This window comes from Alosa alosa, chromosome 1, assembly GCF_017589495.1.
Source record: "Alosa alosa isolate M-15738 ecotype Scorff River chromosome 1, AALO_Geno_1.1, whole genome shotgun sequence".
Classification (NCBI taxonomy): Eukaryota; Metazoa; Chordata; class Actinopteri; order Clupeiformes; family Clupeidae; genus Alosa; species Alosa alosa.
Window position 1 is genome coordinate 16,888,781 of NC_063189.1, and position 23,683 is coordinate 16,912,463.

General features: G+C 44.5%; 1 protein-coding gene and 1 long non-coding RNA gene across 2 annotated transcripts in view; one reads left to right on the top strand and one right to left on the bottom strand.

Annotated features, from left to right (window-relative positions):
* The first annotated feature begins 922 nt into the window (after nt 1–922).
* Nucleotides 923–23,683, top strand: part of mtnr1aa (melatonin receptor 1A a) — a 34,503-nt gene continuing 11,742 nt past the window's right edge. Inside the window, exon 1 of the mRNA XM_048263684.1 lies at nt 923–1,293. Coding sequence (XP_048119641.1) covers nt 1,110–1,293 — 184 coding nt within the window. The 5' untranslated portion in view covers nt 923–1,109. The remainder of the gene's footprint in view (nt 1,294–23,683) is intronic.
* Nucleotides 12,224–15,736, bottom strand: LOC125307635. Its single transcript, XR_007195749.1, has 3 exons — nt 15,702–15,736; nt 14,942–15,154; nt 12,224–13,426 (listed from the first exon to the last, which is right to left on the bottom strand). It is a non-coding gene; the product is annotated as an uncharacterized LOC125307635 (long non-coding RNA).

Genomic DNA, 23,683 nt, shown 5'->3' on the forward strand with positions numbered 1-23,683 from the left:
AATTTAGAAGTTTAACCAAAGTCCTTATTTGCTACCTAGCTAAAAAATACATTATTTATTCCGTGTCCAAAAGAGTGTTTCATTGGCATCACACGCTGTTATGGAAACGTATTACATCTCGCGCAGGCGCAGAACATACACTCGGTGTCGGCGTTGCTTCTGTGTGTTCCGAGGCACTTTTTTTACCGACCCTGGGAGACGGGAGACACACATTCACAGTACAGAATGCGTAATCAGTAAACAAATAAAAAAGACACAAATAAAAAAGACACATAATACCACTATAAACAATTGGCTGGCAACAGCCACAACACACCATATGTTGTGTCCCATATGATGTCTAAAAAATAGCAAGAAAACAGCACTTATCGAATGTGATAGAGGACAAATGTGGTGGTAAGTAGTCCATCATGCAATCTCTGTATTTATTTTTTTAGTATACAGTATGGTAAATGTGGTAAATATTGTACATTTTGCTGTATATCTTCCTCCTTTTCCCCTTCATCAGCAGCATATAATAATAATAATAATATATTTTATACATTATCACAGTTATTAATATCACATTGTATTGCCATGTCGTTGTTTCAAAATATGTGAATGGATATGGCATAGAATGAATAAAGCATGAGAGATTTTTTCCTTTATTTTTTAAATAACGATGAATGAACACATGAATAAAAGAACGGCGAGTGGCTGCGAGGTGTGAATGAGCGAGCATCGAGCCTTCTAGCGGGTGTTTGTGGGGGAGTGCTTGTACATGGCATCGTGTGAGCGCAGTTTCCCTTCATAGCCACAGCGCGGCAGCATGCTTGCCATTCACGGCATTCAATTTAATCACATGTTGGGGAGGGCCGCTAGATGCCACATACCAACAATGTGATGGAGCACACATACCCATAAAAGTGAAGCCTCATGCACATGCAACTTCAACTGTAAATAGATAAAGTTGGTCGCCAACCTGGGGAGTATACTTACCAGCGCCATGGAGAGGTGAAGAAGCATCAGGGAACCTGACGGCAGCTTCGGCGCTGACATTTAGACTTCATGGAACTAGACTGTGCACATTTATTTTATTAACTGAGAGGAAAGTTACGTGAGAATATACAATGATTATAAATGGAAGCTATTTGAACAGTTCTTCGCAGGACCTTAACGAGCAAACTCTGAATAGACCTCCGTGGGTCACTACAACTTTGGGCTGCTTCTTGATATTCACGATAGTGGTTGATATCCTGGGGAACCTTCTGGTGATTTTCTCGGTCTACAGAAACAAGAAGCTGAGAAACGCAGGTGAGTAATGCGAGCAACACAGACTGCTCCGCAGATTTAGTGACTATAGGCTATACCTCCAGTGAGACATTGTAGTCTACCTTTATACGTCCTGTTATTAGTCTGTAGTTGTATTCGTTGGCAGTGGTTTACATTTTGACTATTCGAAAGAAAAAGCGCCAAACAAAACACTCACATGTCAACGGTCTCCACAGACTGAGTTGCTCTGCGCTGTTAAGGGAGCCTATTAACCTAATGATTTTAATGTGTCATTTCCATTGCTTGGGAAAGGTGCTATTGCCTTCAAATAACCCATGTATCCTAACAAAGGCATATCTTGTCATGTGCTTGTCAAAGATATGTAGTCTATTTCCTACGTTTGGAATAATCAAAGGCTAATGTGCGTCCTTATCGTGCACTTCATGCTGGCGCTAATGTTTCTGAGACGATTTTATACACATTGGCATGGCTATTACAAAGAGATGTCCTGGTTATTAGAGTGCTGTGTCACGATTTCAGCATCATGTTATGATTTATGGTATCCGGTTGAAAACTATCGAATATGCTTGATGTTGCTGAAAGTGATAAATCGCGTTGTGAGTGCTCAGTTTCGTGTGCATTTTTGTCAATTCTTTCGTTTGGTTTGATAAAAATTATGTATTTAACGTCAGTGGTATTATTTGTGGCAACGTATTCCAACTGCTTCCAACCCAAGAAGTAGCCGCTATGATCGGTAGTAGCCTAAGTTTACCGGTGCAATGCCTTGGTCTTTAATTACTGAATAGCCGGATAATGATTGACGTTCAATGCCTTGGGCTGCTCGGATGGAATTCAGATATAAAGCGGGTTTGTCTCTGAACTTGGAAACGAACTGAGGGAATTCAAGTGGCCTATAGGAATTTGCACTCCTATGTACATTTCATAACAGGACAGTGGAAAGCATTACTATTATGTTTTCCAACTCATACACTATTAGTTGGGTCTATGTTACTTAGTTGGGTCAACGACGGGATATTTTCAGTAGTAGGCTATACCGTGTATTACAGGCCACACGTTCATCAGACTGCACACAAATAAATGTTCATGCTAATATTACTGTAACGTTTGGGAACGATTTCCATTCATTTTGTGTTGAAATCGCGCTTTAATCTCCTGAGAAGCTGCACCTGCCACCAGTCACATTAAATGGATGGTGCGCGCACCACTTCTATGATGAAAGATTGGTCGATTTTTTTTTTTTACATAAATGCATTCAATATACATATGCATGACACAACAGGGTTATTTCTCTGTCTACGATTATATCTGACGAACGTCGTCAATGCTTGGTCAACTTTCCAGAATCCCAGCGCTGAGCGCATCATCCCCTCCAAATATTTCTAGCCGGGGATACTGTGAATTGATGGGAAACTCCAGAATGGGATTTATTTTCTGGTCTCCCTCATTCATCCCTCCCGCAAGCTCCACCTCTTTTATTCCAACATAGGAGACATTTTTCTTGTTCTCATGACTATATTTTAATCCCTGATTTTTTTTTCCAAACTGTACTCAGAATTATGCAACAAGCCACTGCTGTCCTGGATCTAGGTCTTTATTCGAATATACAGGGACAACACAGTTACATAAATAGCATGGCAGAAAAAAAAATACATCTCTACAATTTGGTTGTGTACTTTTGCCTTGATTAGGATTTTGGAAAATAAGGCTGCATGAATGTTATACGGTGAGGAGACTCTCAAAAGCCTTTCATCATTTTAACAATTACAGTATATTATTTCTAAATAATATAAAAAGAAACTTCCAACAAATTTTCTGTTCAGTTGTGTAAAGAAGGTGATCTTAAAAAGTAACAATCTACCCAAAATTGCCTTATCTCTTCCCTGATAGGAAACACTGATTAGCCTTCACCACCTTGTCACAATACTGGCAAGTTATCATTGTGAGGAACAAGGTTATGTAAAGCTTTGTATGGTGCGCTGCGAATTACATAGTTGGTTACCTGCATGCCTGTGAGCACTCTACATGTGCGCTAGTACATAAGTACGGTCCGGACAAGTAGCCTTCCTCTTCCTCTGCATTTAGGACAGTTAAAACATTTCACTGTGTCAGGAGTCTACATTTATTGCAAGCCCTACCTAATTCTACATGTTAGCATTCATAGAGATTTGCCCAGGATAATCAATGTGTTCATTCTTTGCGTTTTATCTGATTTTTCATCTCATTGGCAGTTTGCCACTTGAAAATTAATTGAGCCTCGATTTCTCTCTCCTTCTCTCTCAACCTGTCTCTCTCATTCTATCAGTGTATGAATGTGAGTGTGTGTGCATGGGGGTGGGTGGGTAGGGGGCATACGAGGGAAGGAGGGGATGAGAGAGAGTTTTTCTCATCCCCTCAGGGTGAGATACACCTGGTTGTTTGGTTATTTATCAGATGATACAAAAAACAAGCAAAGATGGCCAAACACATACCACTGCACAGCACTACCACTAATGCGCTACTACCACTTGCCCAAATGAAGAAAGCAAAATAACAGTACAGAAGCAGACTAAAACATTGATAGAATATATGCACTTCAAGAGCAGGATTGCCTGAAGTTACTGGCATAGTGCCCCCTTTCCCTCAGCGCACACACACACACACACACACACACACACACACACACACCACTGCTTGATGGATGGGGGAGGGGATTGTGGGCCGGAGCTGAAGGGATTTGACGCTGCATAGCTCTTAACACATCACATCCTCCTCTGCGCTTCCGGCCAGCCTTGATTTCAGCAACAGCAGAAGCAATGCTCCCATAATCTCAGCTGTCTCCCACTCTCTGTCCATCTCTCTCTCACTCTCCCTCGCTCATGCATGCAAACACACACACACACACACACACACACACACGGCCATATCTTTCCATCCCTCTCTCTATCACTCTTTCCTTTTGCCCTCCATCTCCCATGTCTCTCTACCTCTCTCTCTCTCCCTCTCTCTCTCTGGGCCTTAGCAGTGCTGATGCTGGCATTTGTAGGTCAGAGCTGGAGTGGGAATTACTTGTCTTCCTGTGTGATGCTCAGTGCCTCTGCTTGTTGCAGTCAGTAATAGGACCACTGCTGCTGACCAGAGCAGCGCTGCTGCTGATTGCTCTGTGCTCTAAAAGTATGGATCATCTGGAAGCCAATCTCACGTCAGCATTGCTGTTGACCAAAGCGGCGGCAAGGTCAATTTGTATATGCTTAGACACACAGCACTGCACATCTCTTAGGCTTGAAATCACTGCTGATTGACCTTAAAAAATGTTTTAAAAATCCACTATATTTGTATTGTGTAGTGATCGTGTGATTATTGGATTTGATCAACTGAATTTTTCAGTGCCAGGTAGCTAATATAAATGATAGGATAAGAAAGGGGCTATAAAGGAGAGAGTAATGCAATTTGCAGAGGATCTCTCCCACACATCATTTGATGAAAGTCATGTTGATCACCACGGGCTGTGTGGCCCATACTAAAGCACCCACATCCAGGAGGGGACTTGCTGCTGACGTGCCTCCATGAGCACATCTGCCCACCTCCACGGCGCTGACTGACACAGAGGATACAGCTGTCCCCGCACATTCAGCTAATGGAGGAGCCGCAGCAGTGGCATGGCTGGGAAGACATGTCAACACCTTTGCCTTTGACTGACTTAATAGGATCTCACAGGAAAGAGGAAGAAAAGCCTGTTACATTGACTTCTTCTCAGCATGTGGCATACATTAGATGTTAATTCCAAACAGTTATTGTTATACTGCCAGATGCAGTAGAATGTGTCCTATTCATTAATGATTAATATAATGCTTTTGTCAGGACCATTTGGATCAAGGGTGGAGTGACATGTCAGCATATGGATATGGTGTGCAAAAGGAGTAAGAAAACAATGGGGAACCGTCAGCCTTTTGTAGCAAAGGAGAACTGCCAGCCATAAGCCCAGGCTTCTTTAAAGCAGCTGTGGCCTACTGGTTAGCACTTCAGACTTGTAACCGGAGGGTTGCCGGTTTGTACCCCGACCAGTAGGCACGGCTGAAGTGCCCTTGAGCAAGGCACATAACCCCTCCCTGCTCCCTGAGCGCCGCTGTTGCATGCAGCTCACTGCGCCGGGATTAGTGTGTGCTTCACTTCACTGTGTGCTGAGTTTGTTTCACTAATTCACGGATTGGGATAAATGCGGACACCAAATTTCCCTCACGGGATCAAAAGAGTATATATACTTAAACTTACTTATAATATGCCTCTGTATCATCCTCTTATCAGCCTGCACCTGAGAGTTCCACACAGCCCCACCTACAGGCCAGCAGAGGGAAAGACACACAAGAGCACAGCTGGTGCAGCCAGTGCAAGCAAGTAGGCGTGGCGGACCCAGCACGGATGAGCAGGATCTTTTCCTCTTTCTGATTTGAGAGGGAATATTCCTTAGAGTTATAGAATATGTGAGCAGCATGAGGATAACAGACACCATAGTGGCATCTCCATATGAGGCTTCCCATGATTCCCAGAGTGTGTGCTTCCGTTTTTTTTTCTCCACGATTTCACATATTATTTACATCACAATTCAGGCACTGTATCCTCCATGGACTTTCTTTGGCTCCGAGCCCTGGGGCCGTATTGTTTTTGGGATTTCTACAGCCCTCACATTCGTCAGGAGGCTGATGTTTATTGTCATATCTCCATGTGAAGAAAACATTTGCAGACACTCAATTCTGAAGTGTAGCAGGGGGCTTGTGAATGTTTCCCTACACGCTTGTGCACTTTTCTGGGATTTCCCTCTGGTGAGGTAAACAGAGGGCCCCAGAAAACTCACACTGGAGTTTCTAAAAGGACATACGAAGCAGAATATCTCCTTTAAAAGCAAAACTTTTTTTTTTTTTTTTTCATTTTTTAAAAAAGCCTTGGGCTGAAAATCTCCCTGTTATCTTAAACTGTAATAGCCGGCAATCAAGGCTGCTTTTATAAGTTGTGGCGTTGAAAAGATAATGACCGACAAGCCTTTGGTGTGGAACTATCTTGGCCAGTCTCCAGAGGAGTTGGTCTCTTTGGAAAAGAAGGGATTTAAGGGGTCAGACTGAGGGTGTCATTTGTTCTGCTAAGTTCAGTGCTGAGTGTTTGTTGCTACTCTGTCAGTTAAAATAGGACTGAGAGCAGTGATGCACAATGGTCTGAAATTGTCATCATTTAAGTAGAAAAAAGATAGATATATATATTGATAGAAAGGCAGAGAAATATCAGGTTACTGATATAGAGATACTAGAGGTCATGTTTGTGAAGTGCAGCAAGATGCCTGAATAATGCTTAAACACTGCCTTGTGAGTCATCATCATGGAGAACCGGTTCCCTGAAATTCACTTTCAAAATGACTCCATGCTGAGCAAGTGCTGAAGCAGAAAGCATCACAGGGAGAGCTAGAAAAAGTGAGAGAGATTCATTTGATGCGTGTTGCGGTGGAAGTGATTTTCCTTTTCTAATTTTCCAGGAGGGCGTCTAATTGCCAAATGAGCTCAGAGGGAAGCAGCAGGGCTCTTTAGTCTTTAAACCGCAGAAACGACATGAAGTGGAACCTGATGTCCTCCGGGATCAGAGCTGTCTGTTATGACACATAAACACCCACATAGGTTTGCTCTCTGTCTCGTTCACACACACGCACACACACACGCACACCCAAAGAGTCATCCAGACAGGCATCCATTTTGAAAAGCTCACCCAGGCATCTATGGGTCAGTCCAACTTGACGGCCCTTTGTGTGTTCAATGAGTCAGCCTTAAACCAAAGTACTGAGACAACAGCCACCCTACACGAGGAGAAGGACGGGGCAGAGCCAGACATATAAGCAGTGAGACCATTCCCCAATAGAATCTTCCCCTTTCTGACTTCCATGAGCTCAGGTCAATGAGGCCTGCAGGCCATAAATAGCAAATGGAAGTACAACACTGGTTATATCCAATAAAACACAAGTTGATACAAAGGTATATCACAACATTACATGATAATATGTGTGTTACTATGGATTTGTAACAAGTTATAATGTAGCGGTCATTTTTGACCGGGAACACAAAACTAGTAAAAATAAAACGAACATAATAGGAGGGTTAACGAAAACCAGTGGTTGTTAGCTAGCCAGACAGCCGGCCAAGCACAGCCACTGCTCGCAGAGTCTCCTAAATCAGGAAAAGCGTGGAGTAGCCTAAGCCCATGATTCCTGGTAGACAGCTTTAAAAGCCGGCCTAGAGTGATGGACAGGACTTCATCCCAGATGGGAGGAGGAGAGGGAGGCGAGGCGCCTGGGCCCATGCCAGATCAGGATGGGATCATCAGCCTATGGGGTTGGGAGGTGCGCTCCCCCATGCTCCATCACTTTCCAGGATGGAACGGGATACCGCTGTTACAGTACACAGGCGAGTTGTCAAGAGAGCTGGCTGTAAGACGTCTTTGTTAAAGCGGTCACTAACATCAGTGCTGGGTCTGGGCCTTGGTGATGACCTTTTAGACGTGCCAAAGATCTTGGCAGTATATCAGCCCATGTGTAAACCCATCCCATGTCTTGACACAAGCCCTCTGAAGCAGCAGCACCACAAAGGCAAAATGATGATGGATACTGAACTCTTTTGAACATCTGTTTGCCTGCCTGCACCTCTGTTACCAGCCCATATACAGTACCAGGCCAGGTGTAAGCGCAGTGCTGAAACTCTGCCCCTCCTGGCACCGTGACGTGAGACAGCAGTGGCAGGTTGAAGCCAGAGGCGTTAGTGTAGCATCAGTCCTTGCCATCTGTGGACACACAGGGAAATGCTTTAGGCTGTGTTGACACTGCAGCTAGGAGTTTTCATTCATTGCCTTTTAATTTCAATCTGCATTCATTCTTTCTCAATCTCTCTCTCTCTTTCTCTCTCTGTGGGTCTCCAGCTTTCTTGCTGACTCGCTCACTCACACACTCGTCTGGGTTATTGTTTGCGCTCGCTTTCCCCTTGCTATTCTCATTACTGTTGCTTGCCCTGCTTGTTGCTGGGTTGCTCTTTCAGACAGCGTTTGCAATCACTCCCATTTCTCCAGCTTTCTCTCACTCTCTCACCTTTTCCTTCACCTCCTCCAGTGTTTACTAGTAATGCTCTCCTGTAGGCGGGCAACTCACACACACCCTGTGAAGTGACACATGTGTGCTTTTCTCCGCTGCCTGTGCTGTCCCCGCATGGCCGTGGTGGATGTGCTTGTTTATTGCGCTGTGACTCTAATCTCCCACTAGCCCAATGGTCTCCTGAGCACACTTGGCCCCGCTGCTAGGTCACAGGCTGATGTGGTGGACTGTTTCCAGCAGCTAGGGGACAGAATCCCTTTTTGGAATTAATGATCTCCCACAGGCAATGCAATTGCAAAGCAAATGCAAAGCAATTATGTGATCGAATGAGAGATAAAACCTGCAGTGGCTGCAGTTGTTTATATTGTTACCCTCCTCTCATCTCCCTCTACCATTTTGTCCTCTGTCCAGTCCTCTGTTACGCTGCTAGACACGCAGGCAGTTCAGGTCGGCCTTGTGTGTTTGGACTAGACAGGTTAGAAGCAGGTGTCAATTTAAGAAAATTAAGAAAAATACCCAGAAGAAACAATATTTTGATCTTGTCGCAATAGGAGAACCCTTATAAGTAAGAAACATTCTGTGATGAACCTTTGATGAACCCTTTTGGCCACGCGCCCTGTAAGAGGCGAGGGGCTAATTGGTGCTTCGAGGTGTTCTTAATTTGGGACTTAAGCAGGATCTACGCTGGACTGGTCGATTTCTTAGGAATCCAAGTTGGAGTTGAAGTTCTGGTTTAGTCACTAATGTCTGAGCCCCTGAAGAGATTGCTTGTGGATTGGCAAACAACTATCAACAAGGGTCAAACAGAGCCAAGAGAATGCACTGGGCCAGAGAGTGGGGATGACATGCTGTCGGAAAGCCTCTAACCAACTCATTCTCTTCCTCTTTTTCCCTCTCTCTCTCTCTCTTGGCCAGCCCCTCTCTTACGTTTTCGTATTGTGGCAGGTTGCTGTCTTCCTCTCAAGGGTTTTGGCAGCTTTTCTGTGCCTTTCATTTCAATTTATGTGTCTTTCTACACCTCTCCCATTCCATTATCTATTCCATAGAAAGTGCATGCTGCTCCCTGACTCATCATGTTGCCTGTAATCTCCTTTTCACCTCACTCCAACTCTAACCTTTTTCTTACTCCTTGTCCCACCTCCCATCTTTACGCGCCTCGCGCACCTCACTTTTCCTCTCCATATGTATCTCTCTCTCTCTCTCTCTCTCTCTATCTCTCTCTCTGTCTCTCGTGTTGCTTTTTTATCAACCATATTTTTGCCGGTGTGTCCTCATTCCTCATGACACTGCTGTCTGTTCACATCAGTTGTGAAGCCACCCCCTGCCGCTTGGAGCAGCCTGCGTGTCGTCAGACCACACACCTGTGGAGCCGTCCTGCCAATAGTGCTTCATGTCAAAGTGCACGGGAGCACTGCGCGCCTTACACAACCCCAGGGACCACATATTGCCTGTGTGTGTGTGTCCGTGTGTGTGTGTGTGTGCACGTGCATGCGTGTGTGTGTGCATATGCGTGTGGAAGTTATTTATACTCTAGATGTCAGTGTGTGGGAGTGTGCATGTATGGAGGATTTAAATAAGGCATATTGATGGTTGATTGCTCAAGGCGTCACATTTTCAGAAGAGAATGAGTTTGTGAAAGTGTGTGTCTGTAAAAAAATACTGTAAAACAGTATTGTAGTAATTGTACTGCAGGTCTTCATATTTGCACTCATGACATTGTTCTCATAGGAAAATCTGACGAAGGCATTATAGGCGGAAACATAGTTGAGTAAAGACTTGACATATGGAGCCAGAGTAAGCGGCACTTTTTGTACCATTCAAACTTATTACCAGTGGCTAACACCTCCCTAAAATCTGGCGGTATGCGTTACTAATGCGGTAATACTTTTCATTGTTCTCATAGCACAACAATTATAGGCTGTCGCAATGGACCTCTGAAGTTCGCCTACAAAAAAGATCCAAAACGGCCATCTTTGCCCATATATGGAGATCCAGTTGTTAATTGAAGCTAATGGCAAGTTGCATTGCAAGTTAGCTCTGGGGTAGCAAAAATCTAAGTGTGCTGCCTTCACATACCGGAGATCACAGTATCCACTCGAAGGCAGAGGACAAAAGTGTGTTTAGGTAAACATCTGCATTTCAGACTTTTTCATCCCCGCGAGAGGTAACAGGTGCGATAATTCAAAAGCCTCATGTTATTTTCCCATAGGAAAAATCGCCAGATACCGGATGTCAAAGATGGCAGCTTCTTTGTAGGCGAACTTCAGAGGTCTATACCAACTAAACAGAGGGAGAAATATAGAACATTAAATGAGAGAGAGATACAGACAGTTGGGAGAGAGAGGAAGACTGAGAGAGTGGGGGGGTAGAGAGATAAAAAAAGAGAGCAAAATGAGGGTACGACAATAAGATGAAGGCAGACAGAAACACATGTCAGTGCAGAGGCAGGAAAAATCATGCTCAATTTTCTCAGCCGAGGGGACAGTCAGTCACTCAAGCTGGGTTACATAAGATGGCATTATGTGATAAAACACATCAGTGGACCACAGCTCTTATGGACACGATGTCCCTTTCATCTGAGACACAGAGCAGAGCTTTGCTGCTTGTTAGACGGGTAGTCTTAATTTGGCCTCAGTGCTTCTTAGATGAGATACAGATGTCTCGGAAGGAGTGACTGAAAGGGGGAAGGAGAAAAGATAGAGAGAGGAGACTGTACACACTGTCTTTGTTAGATTCTTCTTTATTGATTAAATGACTTCAGGCTCAAGGGCATTTTTGACAAAAAACATGTAAAAAATACTGGACATGAAAACGTGCATGAATAAGCAACAGGATTTGAAGAGAGACAAGGGCAACATGACTAGACTCCTGACTAGGCAGGAAAGTGAAGAGTGTTGAGGACCAGGGTCAGGAGGGTGTCAAGCTTTAAGAGGTGTGAGGATTGAGGAAGTGGGAAATAGAAACAGTGAGAGAACAGGGGTTTGAATTTAAAAACTGTGCTAGGGCAACAGACGTCTAGTCGTACTGAAGGTTGGGGCAGCGAGGAGGCGGGAATTGAGTCTGACTCTGACAGGGAAGAGAGGAATATGGGGGGAAAGTATAAGTACATGTATATATACTTTTTTGATCCCGTGTGGGAAATTTGGTCTCTGCATTTAACCCAATCGGTGAATTAGTGTAACACACTCAGCACACAGTGTACACACAGTGAGGTGAAGCACACACTAATCCCGGAGCAGTGAGCTGCCTGCTTCAACGGCGGCGCTCGGGGAGCAGTGAGGGGTTAGGTGCCTTGCTCAGGGGCACTTCAACCGTGGCCCACTGGTCGGGGCTCGAACTGGCAACCCTCCGGCCACAAGTCCAGAGTGCTAACCAGTGGGCCACGGCTGCCCCACCACCATCCAAAAGGAGCTGGTGATTGAGTAGAGAGGAGGCAGTTGCAAAGTTGCACTTGGTATCCAACAGTGCACCACAATGGGTCATAAACCTTTTTCCTTTTACCTTTTAACCCTAGCTCAGTAGTATATTAACAGCTCTGTTTTTTACTTTCACTAGTTCTTCCTCTTTTTCACCATGTTCCTGGTGGCTGGCTTTGTTGTGTTGGACACTACTAAGAGAGAAATGGATTGGTTGGATTGGTGTGTCCATTCAATAAGAATGCCCCAGCCCCCAAATTGTCAGAGATATGGGGTGTGAGTGAAAGCCTGCTACCCAACACACACACACACACACACGTACACACACACACACACACAGATATTTTGTCAACTGAGAAATAACAAGAAAGGCAACGTTCTATGACATTTATTTATTTTCATATTATTTTACAAATAATATTTTATGATTTTATTTGCACGATTCATATTTTGTATTCTACAACAGTTTGAGAATTGAGGTTTGGTTGAACTATTTATTTATTTCTGATTGAAAAGAGGCATTCCAGAAAGGAGATATCTTAAGACATCCCCACTTGGACTGTTTACTGTCATATTTGAGAGTTAGTAAGTGAGAAAATGGACAAAATGCAGTAGGGTGAACGTTCAGTTTAGTATGTGACGTATAGACAAGCAAATGGGTGTTGCTTGGCAACAAGAGACGCCAAGACTAAGATTGGAATTATTTTGGGGGTTTGATGATGAATGAGATCAAAATAAATGATAGAAAATACAATTTGATGTGTTTAAACTTGATAATTCCCGGAGACAATATAATACAATATACTTCTGTATCGGGGACACCTGTGAAGTATTTCTGGTGGAAAAGTTAAATCACCGTTCCATATCAATACCAAAGATTGCTAACCCCCTCTGCTTTTTTCGTTGTGTCATCTCACTCATCTGTGTAAAGTCTGATCATATGAAAGATAAGACACTATTGAGTCTCTCTCCATGCCCAACACTACCTCAGAAATATCACTGTATGTCCTGGACCCATGTGGACAATCCATTGGCTGTCATCAGATCCAAAGTGTATTCTTTTTTACTTTGTTACATTTCCTAATGACCCATTCAATCACCATTTCCTCTCCCCTTGTGCACAGTACATAAGCGGTTTAGTGAGGGGGTAGGCATTTTTGTTCTGGATTGTCCACATTTTGGTCTGGGTCCAGAGAAGCACATTAAAAAGGGATTATACTATTTCACCTGGAGGGGTTATGTTCATCTCTGTATCAAAGGGAGAGCGCGAGACAGAGAGAGTGTGTGTGTCTGTGTGTGTGTTTGCATTTGTGTGTGTGTGTGTGTGTGTGTGTGTGTGTGTACACACACATAAGGAGTGGCAGATGATACTAGACTCTCATTAATAGCCTCATAAACAGCAGAATTGAGTGGCTTGATTCATGCACCAGCAGCCTGTAATCCGGAGGCTTCTCGGAGGCGCCCGTCTCTGGGTCCGCGTGGGGCTGGCACCTGGCCAAGAGTAATAGGAAGACATCCAGGGGGAAATAACATGCTTGATCTGATAAACCGGCCCTGGCTCCACTGTCAGGCCCAGCGCGTCCCCAGTGCTCCCTCAGGAGGCTGCCGTCGCCCGGTGATGCTGCAGCGGGAGGAATGGGTAGGCCTACAGACAGCAGGTCCAGGGCGGTTGTTATAAACATTGTGATCTTATACTCGCACAGATTCAGGTTAATCATGTTGGCTCAATAATTGATTAGCAATGCATTTGTGCCGCTTGAGTTGTAAGCTGATCAGGTAGTGGTGAGGGAGTCCATACATCTGTGCATGACAATCTAACAAAGAATTTGTTTGCAAGTGTGTGTGTGTGTGTGTTTTGGAGGGGAGTATGTATTGGAGAGAAACAGGCAAGTGAATTGGTATTGGTGTACAAGAATGTGAACAATGTAAGATATATATAGACTAGAGATGAGTAGGATGAATATAGTGAGAAATTAGGTGTGTGTGTGTGTATGTGTGCGAGAGATGAGAAGAAAAAATCTTGTGTGTGTGCGAGCGTAGGGGTGTGTATATTTGTGTGGACATCTCTTTGTGTGGTGCGTGGTGCGTTGCAGCTCCTCGCGATGACAGTTTGTGCATGGTTCAGTGGCGTTGTTCTCCATGGGAAATGGCGTGGCCTCCATTTGGTGAGGAACACTGTATCAAATGCCAAATCAGACAGGTCAGCCTCACCGTGGCTACTCACTGAGACGCCCCACTTTTCCCTGCCTTTCTTTTTGACATGTGCAGAATGAGCCGACAGACGGCAGGAGACAGGGGTGGGGGGTGGAATGGAAAAGGTGGGTGGAGGGGGTTGGAATGGAAGAGGCGGGTGGGGGTTGGAATGGAAGAGGCGGGTGGAGGAGGTGGGGGCGGTGTTTTGGAAGACAGTGAAGGAAAATACCATTGTTCCACCGCCATTGGCATTCGCTTATTCCAATTTAGCTAGGTCACTTGCAGGCACCTTTCGTAATTTGACAGGAACATAATGTTTTAGTCTGTGAAAAGCTCATCTTGAGACAATCTAGCATGGCCATGCCCGATTTATCTGTGAGCCATGTTATTGGGAAAGTGTGTTTGGGGTTATTTCTGGTTATGTAATGTTTATTTGTCTTGGCTATTCAAAGTTTATTTGAAGGCGGCTTTGTGTAATGCTTCCTTTTGGATTTTATCATTAGGGAACAAATGACACATCGGTGAAAACACATTGTTTGGCCTCACCAGGGCCTTCCTAGTGCATTTTTCTATCCTCTCTGGAAAGCCTCATTTTAAAGGAGCTACGCGTGTGAATGTCTGAGTTGCCTTGCAGTGTGTGTACACATGCACCTTGTCTCACAAGTGTGTGTGCTTATTCACATGTTCTGTGTGTGCATAGCACATGGCAGCAAGATGGCAGGTTAGTATTTGGTCATGTTTGGTTGTACCTGTGTGCAAACACAGTTTTGGATATTTGGTCGGTATTCATTATCTCTGTGTTGGGCGTATTTGCCTCTGTGTCTGTGTGTGTATTTGTGTGTGAGTGTGTGTGTGTGTAGGAGTGTGTGTGGGAACTGTGAATCCATCCCACAGAGGTGGAAATCAGTGTGGCAGAGCAAATAAATAAAAGATAAGCTTTTGGCTCCGAGTATGGCCCCGGTCTCACCTAGTCCACACCCGTCACTCTTGGCTATCGAGTTTCAGCAGGTCCCTCTCCGGCTCCAAAACATCCCGCTGGTCCCTAATGGCTTCTGGCCAACCCAGACAGCCTGCCCAGGCGGAGACGGCGAGCAAGCCAGAGACTGATGGAGTGCGGAGTGTGAAGCTATCAGCGCATATCTCCCCCATTAGCTCACAAATGAGCTGCTGGCTCGGCCGTCTGACAGATATGGGCAGAAAGGCATGGATTGTGAATGACAGCAGTATTTCTTAATTACAGTAACGGCCGACGTGCCACTGTAGGGAGTACTATGCCTGCTGTGTTCGAAGCTTAGCTGGCTATGTTGCCATGATAGCACCAAAGCCTGCATCACAGGTGAATTAACAACGTCAATAAAATATCTTTATGGGTGTCATCAAAAGCTCCATATTCACCACAAAACATGACTAACCATCAAAAGAAGCCAATGTTTTCTTTTTAATGGATTATACCCTAAGAGTAAGAGAAATACCCAACATACACCGCTCACACCGGAAAAATAAGCACACCGAGATTATAAAATTTAAATGGTTATTGTTTTATGTTGCATTCAATCTTGTGACCATATATTGAAGGTCCTGTTCTTTTCCGTGGGAAAAGTCCCCATTTTCACCGGAACAGGTCATTTAACCATCCAAATGATTTCTAAACAGGTTTATTACGTTGAAATAGTTGCCAAGTTTCCCTTTAAAATGCAAATTGATAAGTACATTCCATGAACACTAACCTTGGGTCTCTTCGGAGTGTGCTGAAACAATCAAATTATCATTCTGTGTTGTTTCATTTCACTATGTTCACGTCTCTGTTTTAGCTTAATGTTAGTTCTGTTTACAACCTCGCGGTTGGAACGGTTTCAAAATAAAAAACGGTTTCAAAATAAAAGCCCCCTGAAACAGAAAAGGAAAAGGCCAAAAAGGGTAAATAACATATAAGTAATGCATTAATAGTAATATTAAAAAAAAAGATTGAAAATAGAATCGAATCGTGACTTTAAAATCACATCGAATCGAGGATTTGAAGAATCGTGACACCCCTAGTGTGCATGGTAAGGTGCTCAAGAGAGTGAGTGTCATGGTGAAGGTGCAAAAGGTAGTCCAACATTAGTCCAACAGTGCAACAGTGCAAGAATAAGGTCTAGAGACCAGCATAAATAATATAGACAAATAGGAGAGTAAAGTATAATGTAGACAAGGTAATATAAAAAACTATGTCAGTGCAAGAACAGGTTGAGGTAATAGGGTTGTAGCCATTCAGAATTGTAGCAGAAGCCTGACCGCAGCCATTGATCATGTGTGTTAATATAGCATGTAAAACAGTGTAGCAGTAAAACAGTAGTGAAAACATTAGGCTGTGGACATTAGTAAAACAGTAGTGAAACAGTAGTAAAGCAGTAGTGGGCAGTCAGTACTCAAACATGGAGAGGGTGGAGAGGCAGACAGACTAAGCAGAGAAGTCTATCTCTTCCCTTTAGTGAGGCATTGAACAGTTCAATGGCCCTGGGGACAAATGACTTCCTCAGCCTTTCAGTTGTGCATGGCAGTGAGCGAAGTCTCCAGCTGATCAAGCTCTTTTGCTTTTTAATAGTGCTGTAGAGTGGATGACATTCATTGTCCAAGATGTTGATCAGTTTGTTCAGGGTCCATTTGTCAGATATTGAAGTGATGCACTCCAGTTCAGCTCCCACTACAGAGCCAGCCTTACTTACCAGCCTGTCAAGTCGCCCAGTATCCTTCTTCTTTGTGCTTCATCCCCAGCATACCACTGCATAGAAGAGGACGCTGGCCACAACAGACTGGTAGAACATCCTGAGGAGCTTGCTGCACACATTGAAGGACCGCAGCTGAAATATTATTCCTATTCCGAAAAACTATTCCGAGCTGAAAATGCAATGATAGCCTATTTGACAGAAGACAGGTTGCTAGTGACAAAATATTAGCTTTCAGTGTGGTAATATCTCTGTAAATTGCGTTAATTCAAGTGTTTCAATCATCCAGCTCTCCCTTATGGTTGGCTAGTGGTATCTCATTTCCAAGGGGAATATTCTTCACCCCTATGTCTTGCCACTCGGTTTCGAGGGACAAGGGCTAGGAGTAAGATGAAGGGATAGGGGAAGGGGTAAAACAGAGAATTGAGATTGGCCCTTACTTGGACATCGACACACGAGACCCTATAGAATAATGACAAAGTTTGACGGTTCACAGTGCAGCATTAGCACTTTCTCTCCTCTCATTTCCTCTTAGCTGCTCTCCTCTCATCTCCTCTTAGCTGCTCTCCTCTCATCTCCTCTTCTCTGCTCTCCTCTCTTCTCATCTCCTCTCATCTCCTCTCTTCTCCTCTCATCTCCTCTCTTCTCCTCTCATCCCATCTCCTCTTCTCTGCTCTCCTCTTCTCCTCTCCTCCCATCTCCTCTCATCTCCTCTGCTCTCCTCTCCTCTGCTCATTCCCCCACTCTCCTCTCCTGTCCTCTCTTCTCCTCTCCTCTCATTTCCCTCTCTCCTCTCTTCTCCTCTCCTCTCCTCTGCTCATCTCGCTAGTGTTGTCAGACTGGGGGGAAATGACTCCTGTAATAGCACCAATGTTGAATCAACCCAGCATTAAGTGTGCATGTGTGTGCGCTTTCATGTGACTTTTGGCATGTGGTGTCGTACATGTGTGTGCGTTTTAGGGAGCTGGCATGCTTAGTGTCATTAGAGGAGGTCGCTGAGCAGAATTAGAAGTGTGTGTCTGTGTGTGTGTCTGCCGTTGGTTTGGCTGGAGGTGGGGGTGTTGGGTAGGAGGTTAATTCGGGCTACTGTTGTGGAAAATAGGATTCATTTTGGCTGATAGGAAAGTTGATGGGAGTGGGCTTTTTAATATGGAGATTAATGGAAAAAGTGACAACACCAGAACCCCACAGTCCTGCTTCCGATTACAGTGACGCTTTGTATAAACTGGGATGTGTGTGTCTGTGTGTGTGGGGGTGATTAGGGGGATTGGGCAGGCAGGTGTGTCTTGCTTGTTATCTGTCTGACCCAGACTCTAACCCACAAATGAAATGAAAAGGACATCCAAAAGTTCAAGAAGTCAAATCTTTCATCATTCATCAGAGGGGAAATACTCACAAATAGTTATACTGACAGTATTTGTTTCAGAATGTTGATAAATAAATAAATAAATAAATAAATAGAGTAAATAAATAACGTAAGTGTGAGTGACTTTTATGCAACACATTTTCAGCCCTAAGCAGATTAATCAGAGCTTGCAGGGTCACCCGGGACGCGAGCATCTGCTTTAGAAAAGGAGCGGCAACAAAAAAAGGTTCCGGAAAACCATCACTTTGACCAAAAATTGGGGAAGCACAATGCAGACACTAAACCCCACGTCCAGACCTCTGACTGCCTCCTGACCCACTGGGTCTGCCTGAGGATTGGTCTGAGACCCGCATCTCGTAAGCTGACATGCTGCGGCGCTAAAGTTCGCTTAAGTAGGATGGAGTTCAAACAAGCGCTGGAGATTTAGCGAAAAACAGAGGGGAGGGTGGAAGGGCAAATGAAACGAAAAGCAGCGAGGTTCGCTCTCTCTCTCTCTTGCCTCTTAGTCACACATGACAATTTCTCGAGATATTGTAACCCTGACAGTGGCAGCGATTCGTAAAAAAACGTGTCCGGCTCTTTCAGCGCAGCCTTAATGAGTTTAGCCGTTGCCAAATGTGGATCATTTTCTGGGAGATTAAAAGGCCACACAGTTGAATCCAACTGCAGGCCTATTTAGTCCTCCCCTCAAGCTATTTATAACAACTGCTGTTGGCTCTGCACATAACATAGCAGATTTTCTCACTGCAACAGTACACCTCTCTCTGCCTCTCTCCGTCTTTTTGGAGTATGTGTGTTTTAATGACTAAGTTCATCAGCTCTTCCTGCAGCTCCTGGTACACTCTCAGAGTTTCCCTCCTACTTAGTTAATTTTTTCAGTCTTGCTGCTCTGCACCTGCTTTATCAATGGCTTAGGGCCCTATCGTGCACCCGGCACAAGGTGGTGCAAAGCGTGACACAAGGCTTATTCTTATCTTACACTCAATAAAGTGAGGAGCTTTTCGCCATGAGCTCCACTTTTATTAAACCTTGGGCCCAGGGGGTGTGGCAATTAATGACATAAAGTGTGGTCTGGCACATGATCCAAAAATCTTACCCCCTCTAAAAATCATTATGCCTCTGACCAAGAAAAAAGTTATCTATAGCCAAAGGCGTCTATTAAGAACAGCTTAAGATGCACTGTCACGAGATGCAGCTGCAACTCCTCTGCAGGATAAATATCCTTAGCATTTGTATTCAGTCATTCGAACATTATTGGGTTAAGTGTTGGTTTTTTCAGGCTCTGTTTTCGATGGTAACCCCTCAGTCAATAGTGAAAGTAATTAACTGTGTAGAGCTGTTTTGTCGTTGACTACAGTAATTTCCTGTGTATTAGCCGCATTGTGTATACAGTAAGCCGCAGGACGGTGTTTTATGCAAGTTAAAGGAAACAAAACAATATTAATACCATATTAACTGCCCCCGTGTATTAATTAACCTTATAGCTGAAGAAATTTTGCAAAATCACTTTGCCTATGTGTTAAAAAAATAGGCGAGTGCATGTAGGCTATACTCTGCTAGTCACAAACAGGTTTTAGTAAAGCAAGGTTTAGTGGAATCACTGTTCCATAAGGTCTCACGTGCAAGCAGATTCCTTCAAATGCGCCGCTGACTATCAAAATACTGATGCGCTGTTTGAAGTTAAAGGGAATGACAGATGTCATTCTTTCGGTTTAAAGGATGTTACGCCCCAAAACACACGAGCTCTTTCAGCACAGCCTTAATGAGTTTAGCCGTTGCCAAATGTGACAGAAATGTAAAAAACATTTCCCTCCATTAAAGGGGATTGCTGCTGCACTGCATGAAGTCATTTCTAAAGGACTGTGAGTGGTTCTTTATGAAGCACTTGCTATATGGATAGCTTGAAAGCTAAACAACATAAACGAGATCAATTAAATCTTTATCCTGCATTAATTCCACCGGTAATTGCAAACTGGAAGCCAAGTTTTCCGTAATTGGTTTTGTGCGTTGTAAAAGGGGTGGGAAGAAAATCCTCTTTTTCATTTACATTAAAGAGCCCTGTTCCTTGTCCAAGTGTGTGTGTGTGTGTGTGTGTGTTTGTGTGCATGCGTGTGCGTGTGTGTGTGCGTGTGTGTGTGTGTGTCTGTGTATGTTTTACTCATTGTGAGTGCATGGCTACAGTAATGGGATTTGATTGCTACCAATGGGAAAACCATCCACCTAACAACCGAAAACAACAGGATTGCCAGTTGTACTGAAAACCCATCTCCCATCGGCACTATCAAACATGTGGAGCAAGTGCACTGGGACCCATCGTACCAGAACCAGTGGACAGAGCTGCTCTCCTCCCCAAAGGTCCACAACACATCTGGGTGAAGACCTCAGCGTTGTGACGTTGGTAGCAATGCTCAAACCACTGTGGGATTTTCATCGGAACTGCAGACAAAGGCTCTTTCTATCCATCAGTGCCCTTTACGGGCATTTATGTAATCGGATTTATCCTCTGGGCAAACTGCATGTCTCCTATGTTCATAACCATAGGCTAGGCTCCTGTGCTTTGATGAAAGCCTTTACTTCATCCCCACCGTCTTGACTTCAGGTTGTCTTTGAAACATATTTAGATAACACACTGTACTTATCAAACAGAAATGAATTTGCATCCACATATTACCAAGGCATCTCCATTATCATTTGTCATTTTGTCTCAGAAAATATAAATAGTATTTCTCTGGTCACAAGGGTAGTGGGTTGTGTTTTATACTGTGCCAGGCTCAAAAGGTTCTCTTCATGGAAGCCAGTCTTATGCTGTGGCACCCTGAGGCACCACCTTTCCCCAGGTTCCAGGCTGTCTCTAAGACCCATCCACTCGTCCTGTGACAAGAGTCCCCATGTTCTATGCCAGAGAGAGAGAGAGAGAGAGAGAGAGCTCAGTTCTGACATAACAATTTATATTTCCTTTTCATTTTGATATTACCAAAAATATGGTGAATCTTAGTTACTAGTTTCATTTTATGTATGAATTTATTTATTAATTTAAAAAATATATGTTTATAGATAAACTTCCTTCCTCTGTGAAAAAAAGAAAGAAAGGACAAATGTCTTATTGTTGAAGTTTAGCAGTCATAAGTTTACTTTTCTTAGTTGGTGTTGTTTTTGTTTGTGTGTCTGCTTTGGCAACACTATACCACATGGTCATGCCAATAAAGCTCTTTTTGAATTTGAATTTGAGAGAGAGAGAGATTGAGTTTCAGGAGAATGTATTTGTTCTGGTGATATCTTTTTGGAGTGCTTAATTAAACCATTCATGACTCACTATGTAACTCACATAGTTGTCACCCACCTGTTGATGAAATAATTCTTTAACAAACTCATTCTTTGGTGTCGATTGCTGGCAGTGCCCACCAGGTCGAAAATGATCCGTATACTAAGGATGTTCATTCTGAATACTGTATGTATGTACGGGGAACAATAGGCAATGTTTATTACACTTTCACTGATGTTTTAATTCTAGCTTGAGGACTTCTAAAGCTTCCTGAGACTCCTTCTACATCCCTTTGAGGGCCAGTGGCATGAACAGAGATAGCACCAGTAGTTGCCATTGTGTCATCTAACTCCAGCAGTTCCCATTGTGTCATCTAACTCCAGCAGTTCCCATTGTGTCATCTAACTCCAGTGGAAACAAAACTAAGCATTGCACAGCGGTCACGTTTGGAGCAGACACGTTGGAGCCATATTGAGCTTGTCGGTGGGCTGCCCCTTCCATCCAAACTGAGGAAGAGGTTACACAGGGGCTAGTGGGCTGAAAGTTCATCATTGCACAGTGTCTGCCCCTCAACCCCCCGTTCTGTGTTTCTCTCTTCTAATCCCCTCTTCTCATCTCATCCTTCACTTCTCATCCCTCACTTCTCTCCTCCCTCCCCACACACACTCGAGTTTTGGCTGAACTCTTGGGCTGTCTCTTGTGCTGGTTTGGTGTGCCAGGCCCCCACTGAGCTCTGGCCTGCGTCCGCCCTGTCGGTTATCAGAGCGGCGGCACGCCAAAAAAATCCCTCACGCTCGCCTCGCTCATTCAGTTTCTAGCCGCATGCCGGGCGCAAAAGGTGCGCCAGGACCTCTGACGCACTCGCTGCAACATGGACGCCATTCAATCCCAGACCCTAAAATAGACATGATTTGGAACGGTCTTACCGAGACCATATCCCCTTTTTTCCCCTGTCCACCACATCCCTTCTCTCTCTTCCTCTCTAGCTTGGCCAGGCTTCCCCACCTCGTTTGCGTCCTTCAGTTCTGTTCAGTCCCACTCCCCTACCCCCTTAGCCACCTCTCTCTCTCTTACACTTCTCTCTTGCTCTCCTTCTCTACCTCAATTTCTGCCCAGTCTTGAGCATCACTCTCGGAAAGGGGGGTCTATTTGGCCAAGCAGTCTCATTTGAGACCCTGGGCCTGACAACTCACCTTTCGCTCTCATTAACATCGGCTGACATAAGTCCTCTTCAAACTCTACAGTGGTGTCCTTTAGCCAGCTCTGTCCAGCTAGGAGGAGGAGTGGAAGAGGAGGCAGAAGGCCTCTGCAATGCGGCCCTGCATCATGGTCAGTCTCTGGAGAGCGTTAAGATGGGTCACAGTGAGACGCTACCATTGTGATTAGTTAAGGGGCCAGGATGGGCAGTTTGCTACAGTCGGTACGGTGACAGCACACACATGCAAATGTCCTGATTAGGCGGAACACAGCTGAAGGGGAGCTCTCTGTCCGCTGGGTCCACTGCTGCGGGAACAGCTCACACACTTCCTGATTAGGGCCACTCAGACCTAAAAACATCAGTGAGTGCGTTGGTGTGTGTGTGTGTGTGTGTGTTTGCGTACGTGTGTGTGTGTGTGTGTGTGTGTGTGTGTGTGTGTGTGTGTGCGCCCATGGAAGAGAGTCAGAACCCCATGTGTGAGAGAGGAGGTCCTGTAAAGCAGCTAAGGTAAAGTGCTGTACTGCTGGAGGGATCTGTGTGAGTGTGTGTGTGTGAGTGTGAGTGTGTGTGTGTGTGTGTGCAGTTGGGAATGCGGCCATATTCATAATTATATTCAATTCAGGGATTTGTGCCTAGGGCCTGAGAGTACAGTTCTCTATCTGCCCCAGTACACACTCAAGCAAACACACACACACACACACACACACACACACACACACACACACACACACTCACACGCACACACATGCATGCATAGTAAAACATTCACTGATGCATACACACTGTACACAAACTCAGCCTAATATTAATACACTCACACACATGCACACACACACACACACACTGTACACAGGCTTCCTCCCCCGCCTCCACCCCCTCAAACACACACATACATATCCAGTCGCTCACTTGTTCAGCATAAGCTGAGTGAGGTCGGCTAATAGTTGACAGTCTGCTTCTCCAGCTGTGGAACTACCCCCAGCTGTGCCGTTACCATGGAGCTCCTAAAGGGGACACAGCTGCAAGGTCATCCACTCATGCCACTCACCGCCATTACAAGGACTTGTTTTGCATCTATTTGGTGATTTTGTTTTGTTATTTTGTTTAATGATACGGGGATTGCTATTTGTTTGCACACTTTGAATGGCACTCAATAGACAAATGTCTTGGTTGCTTGT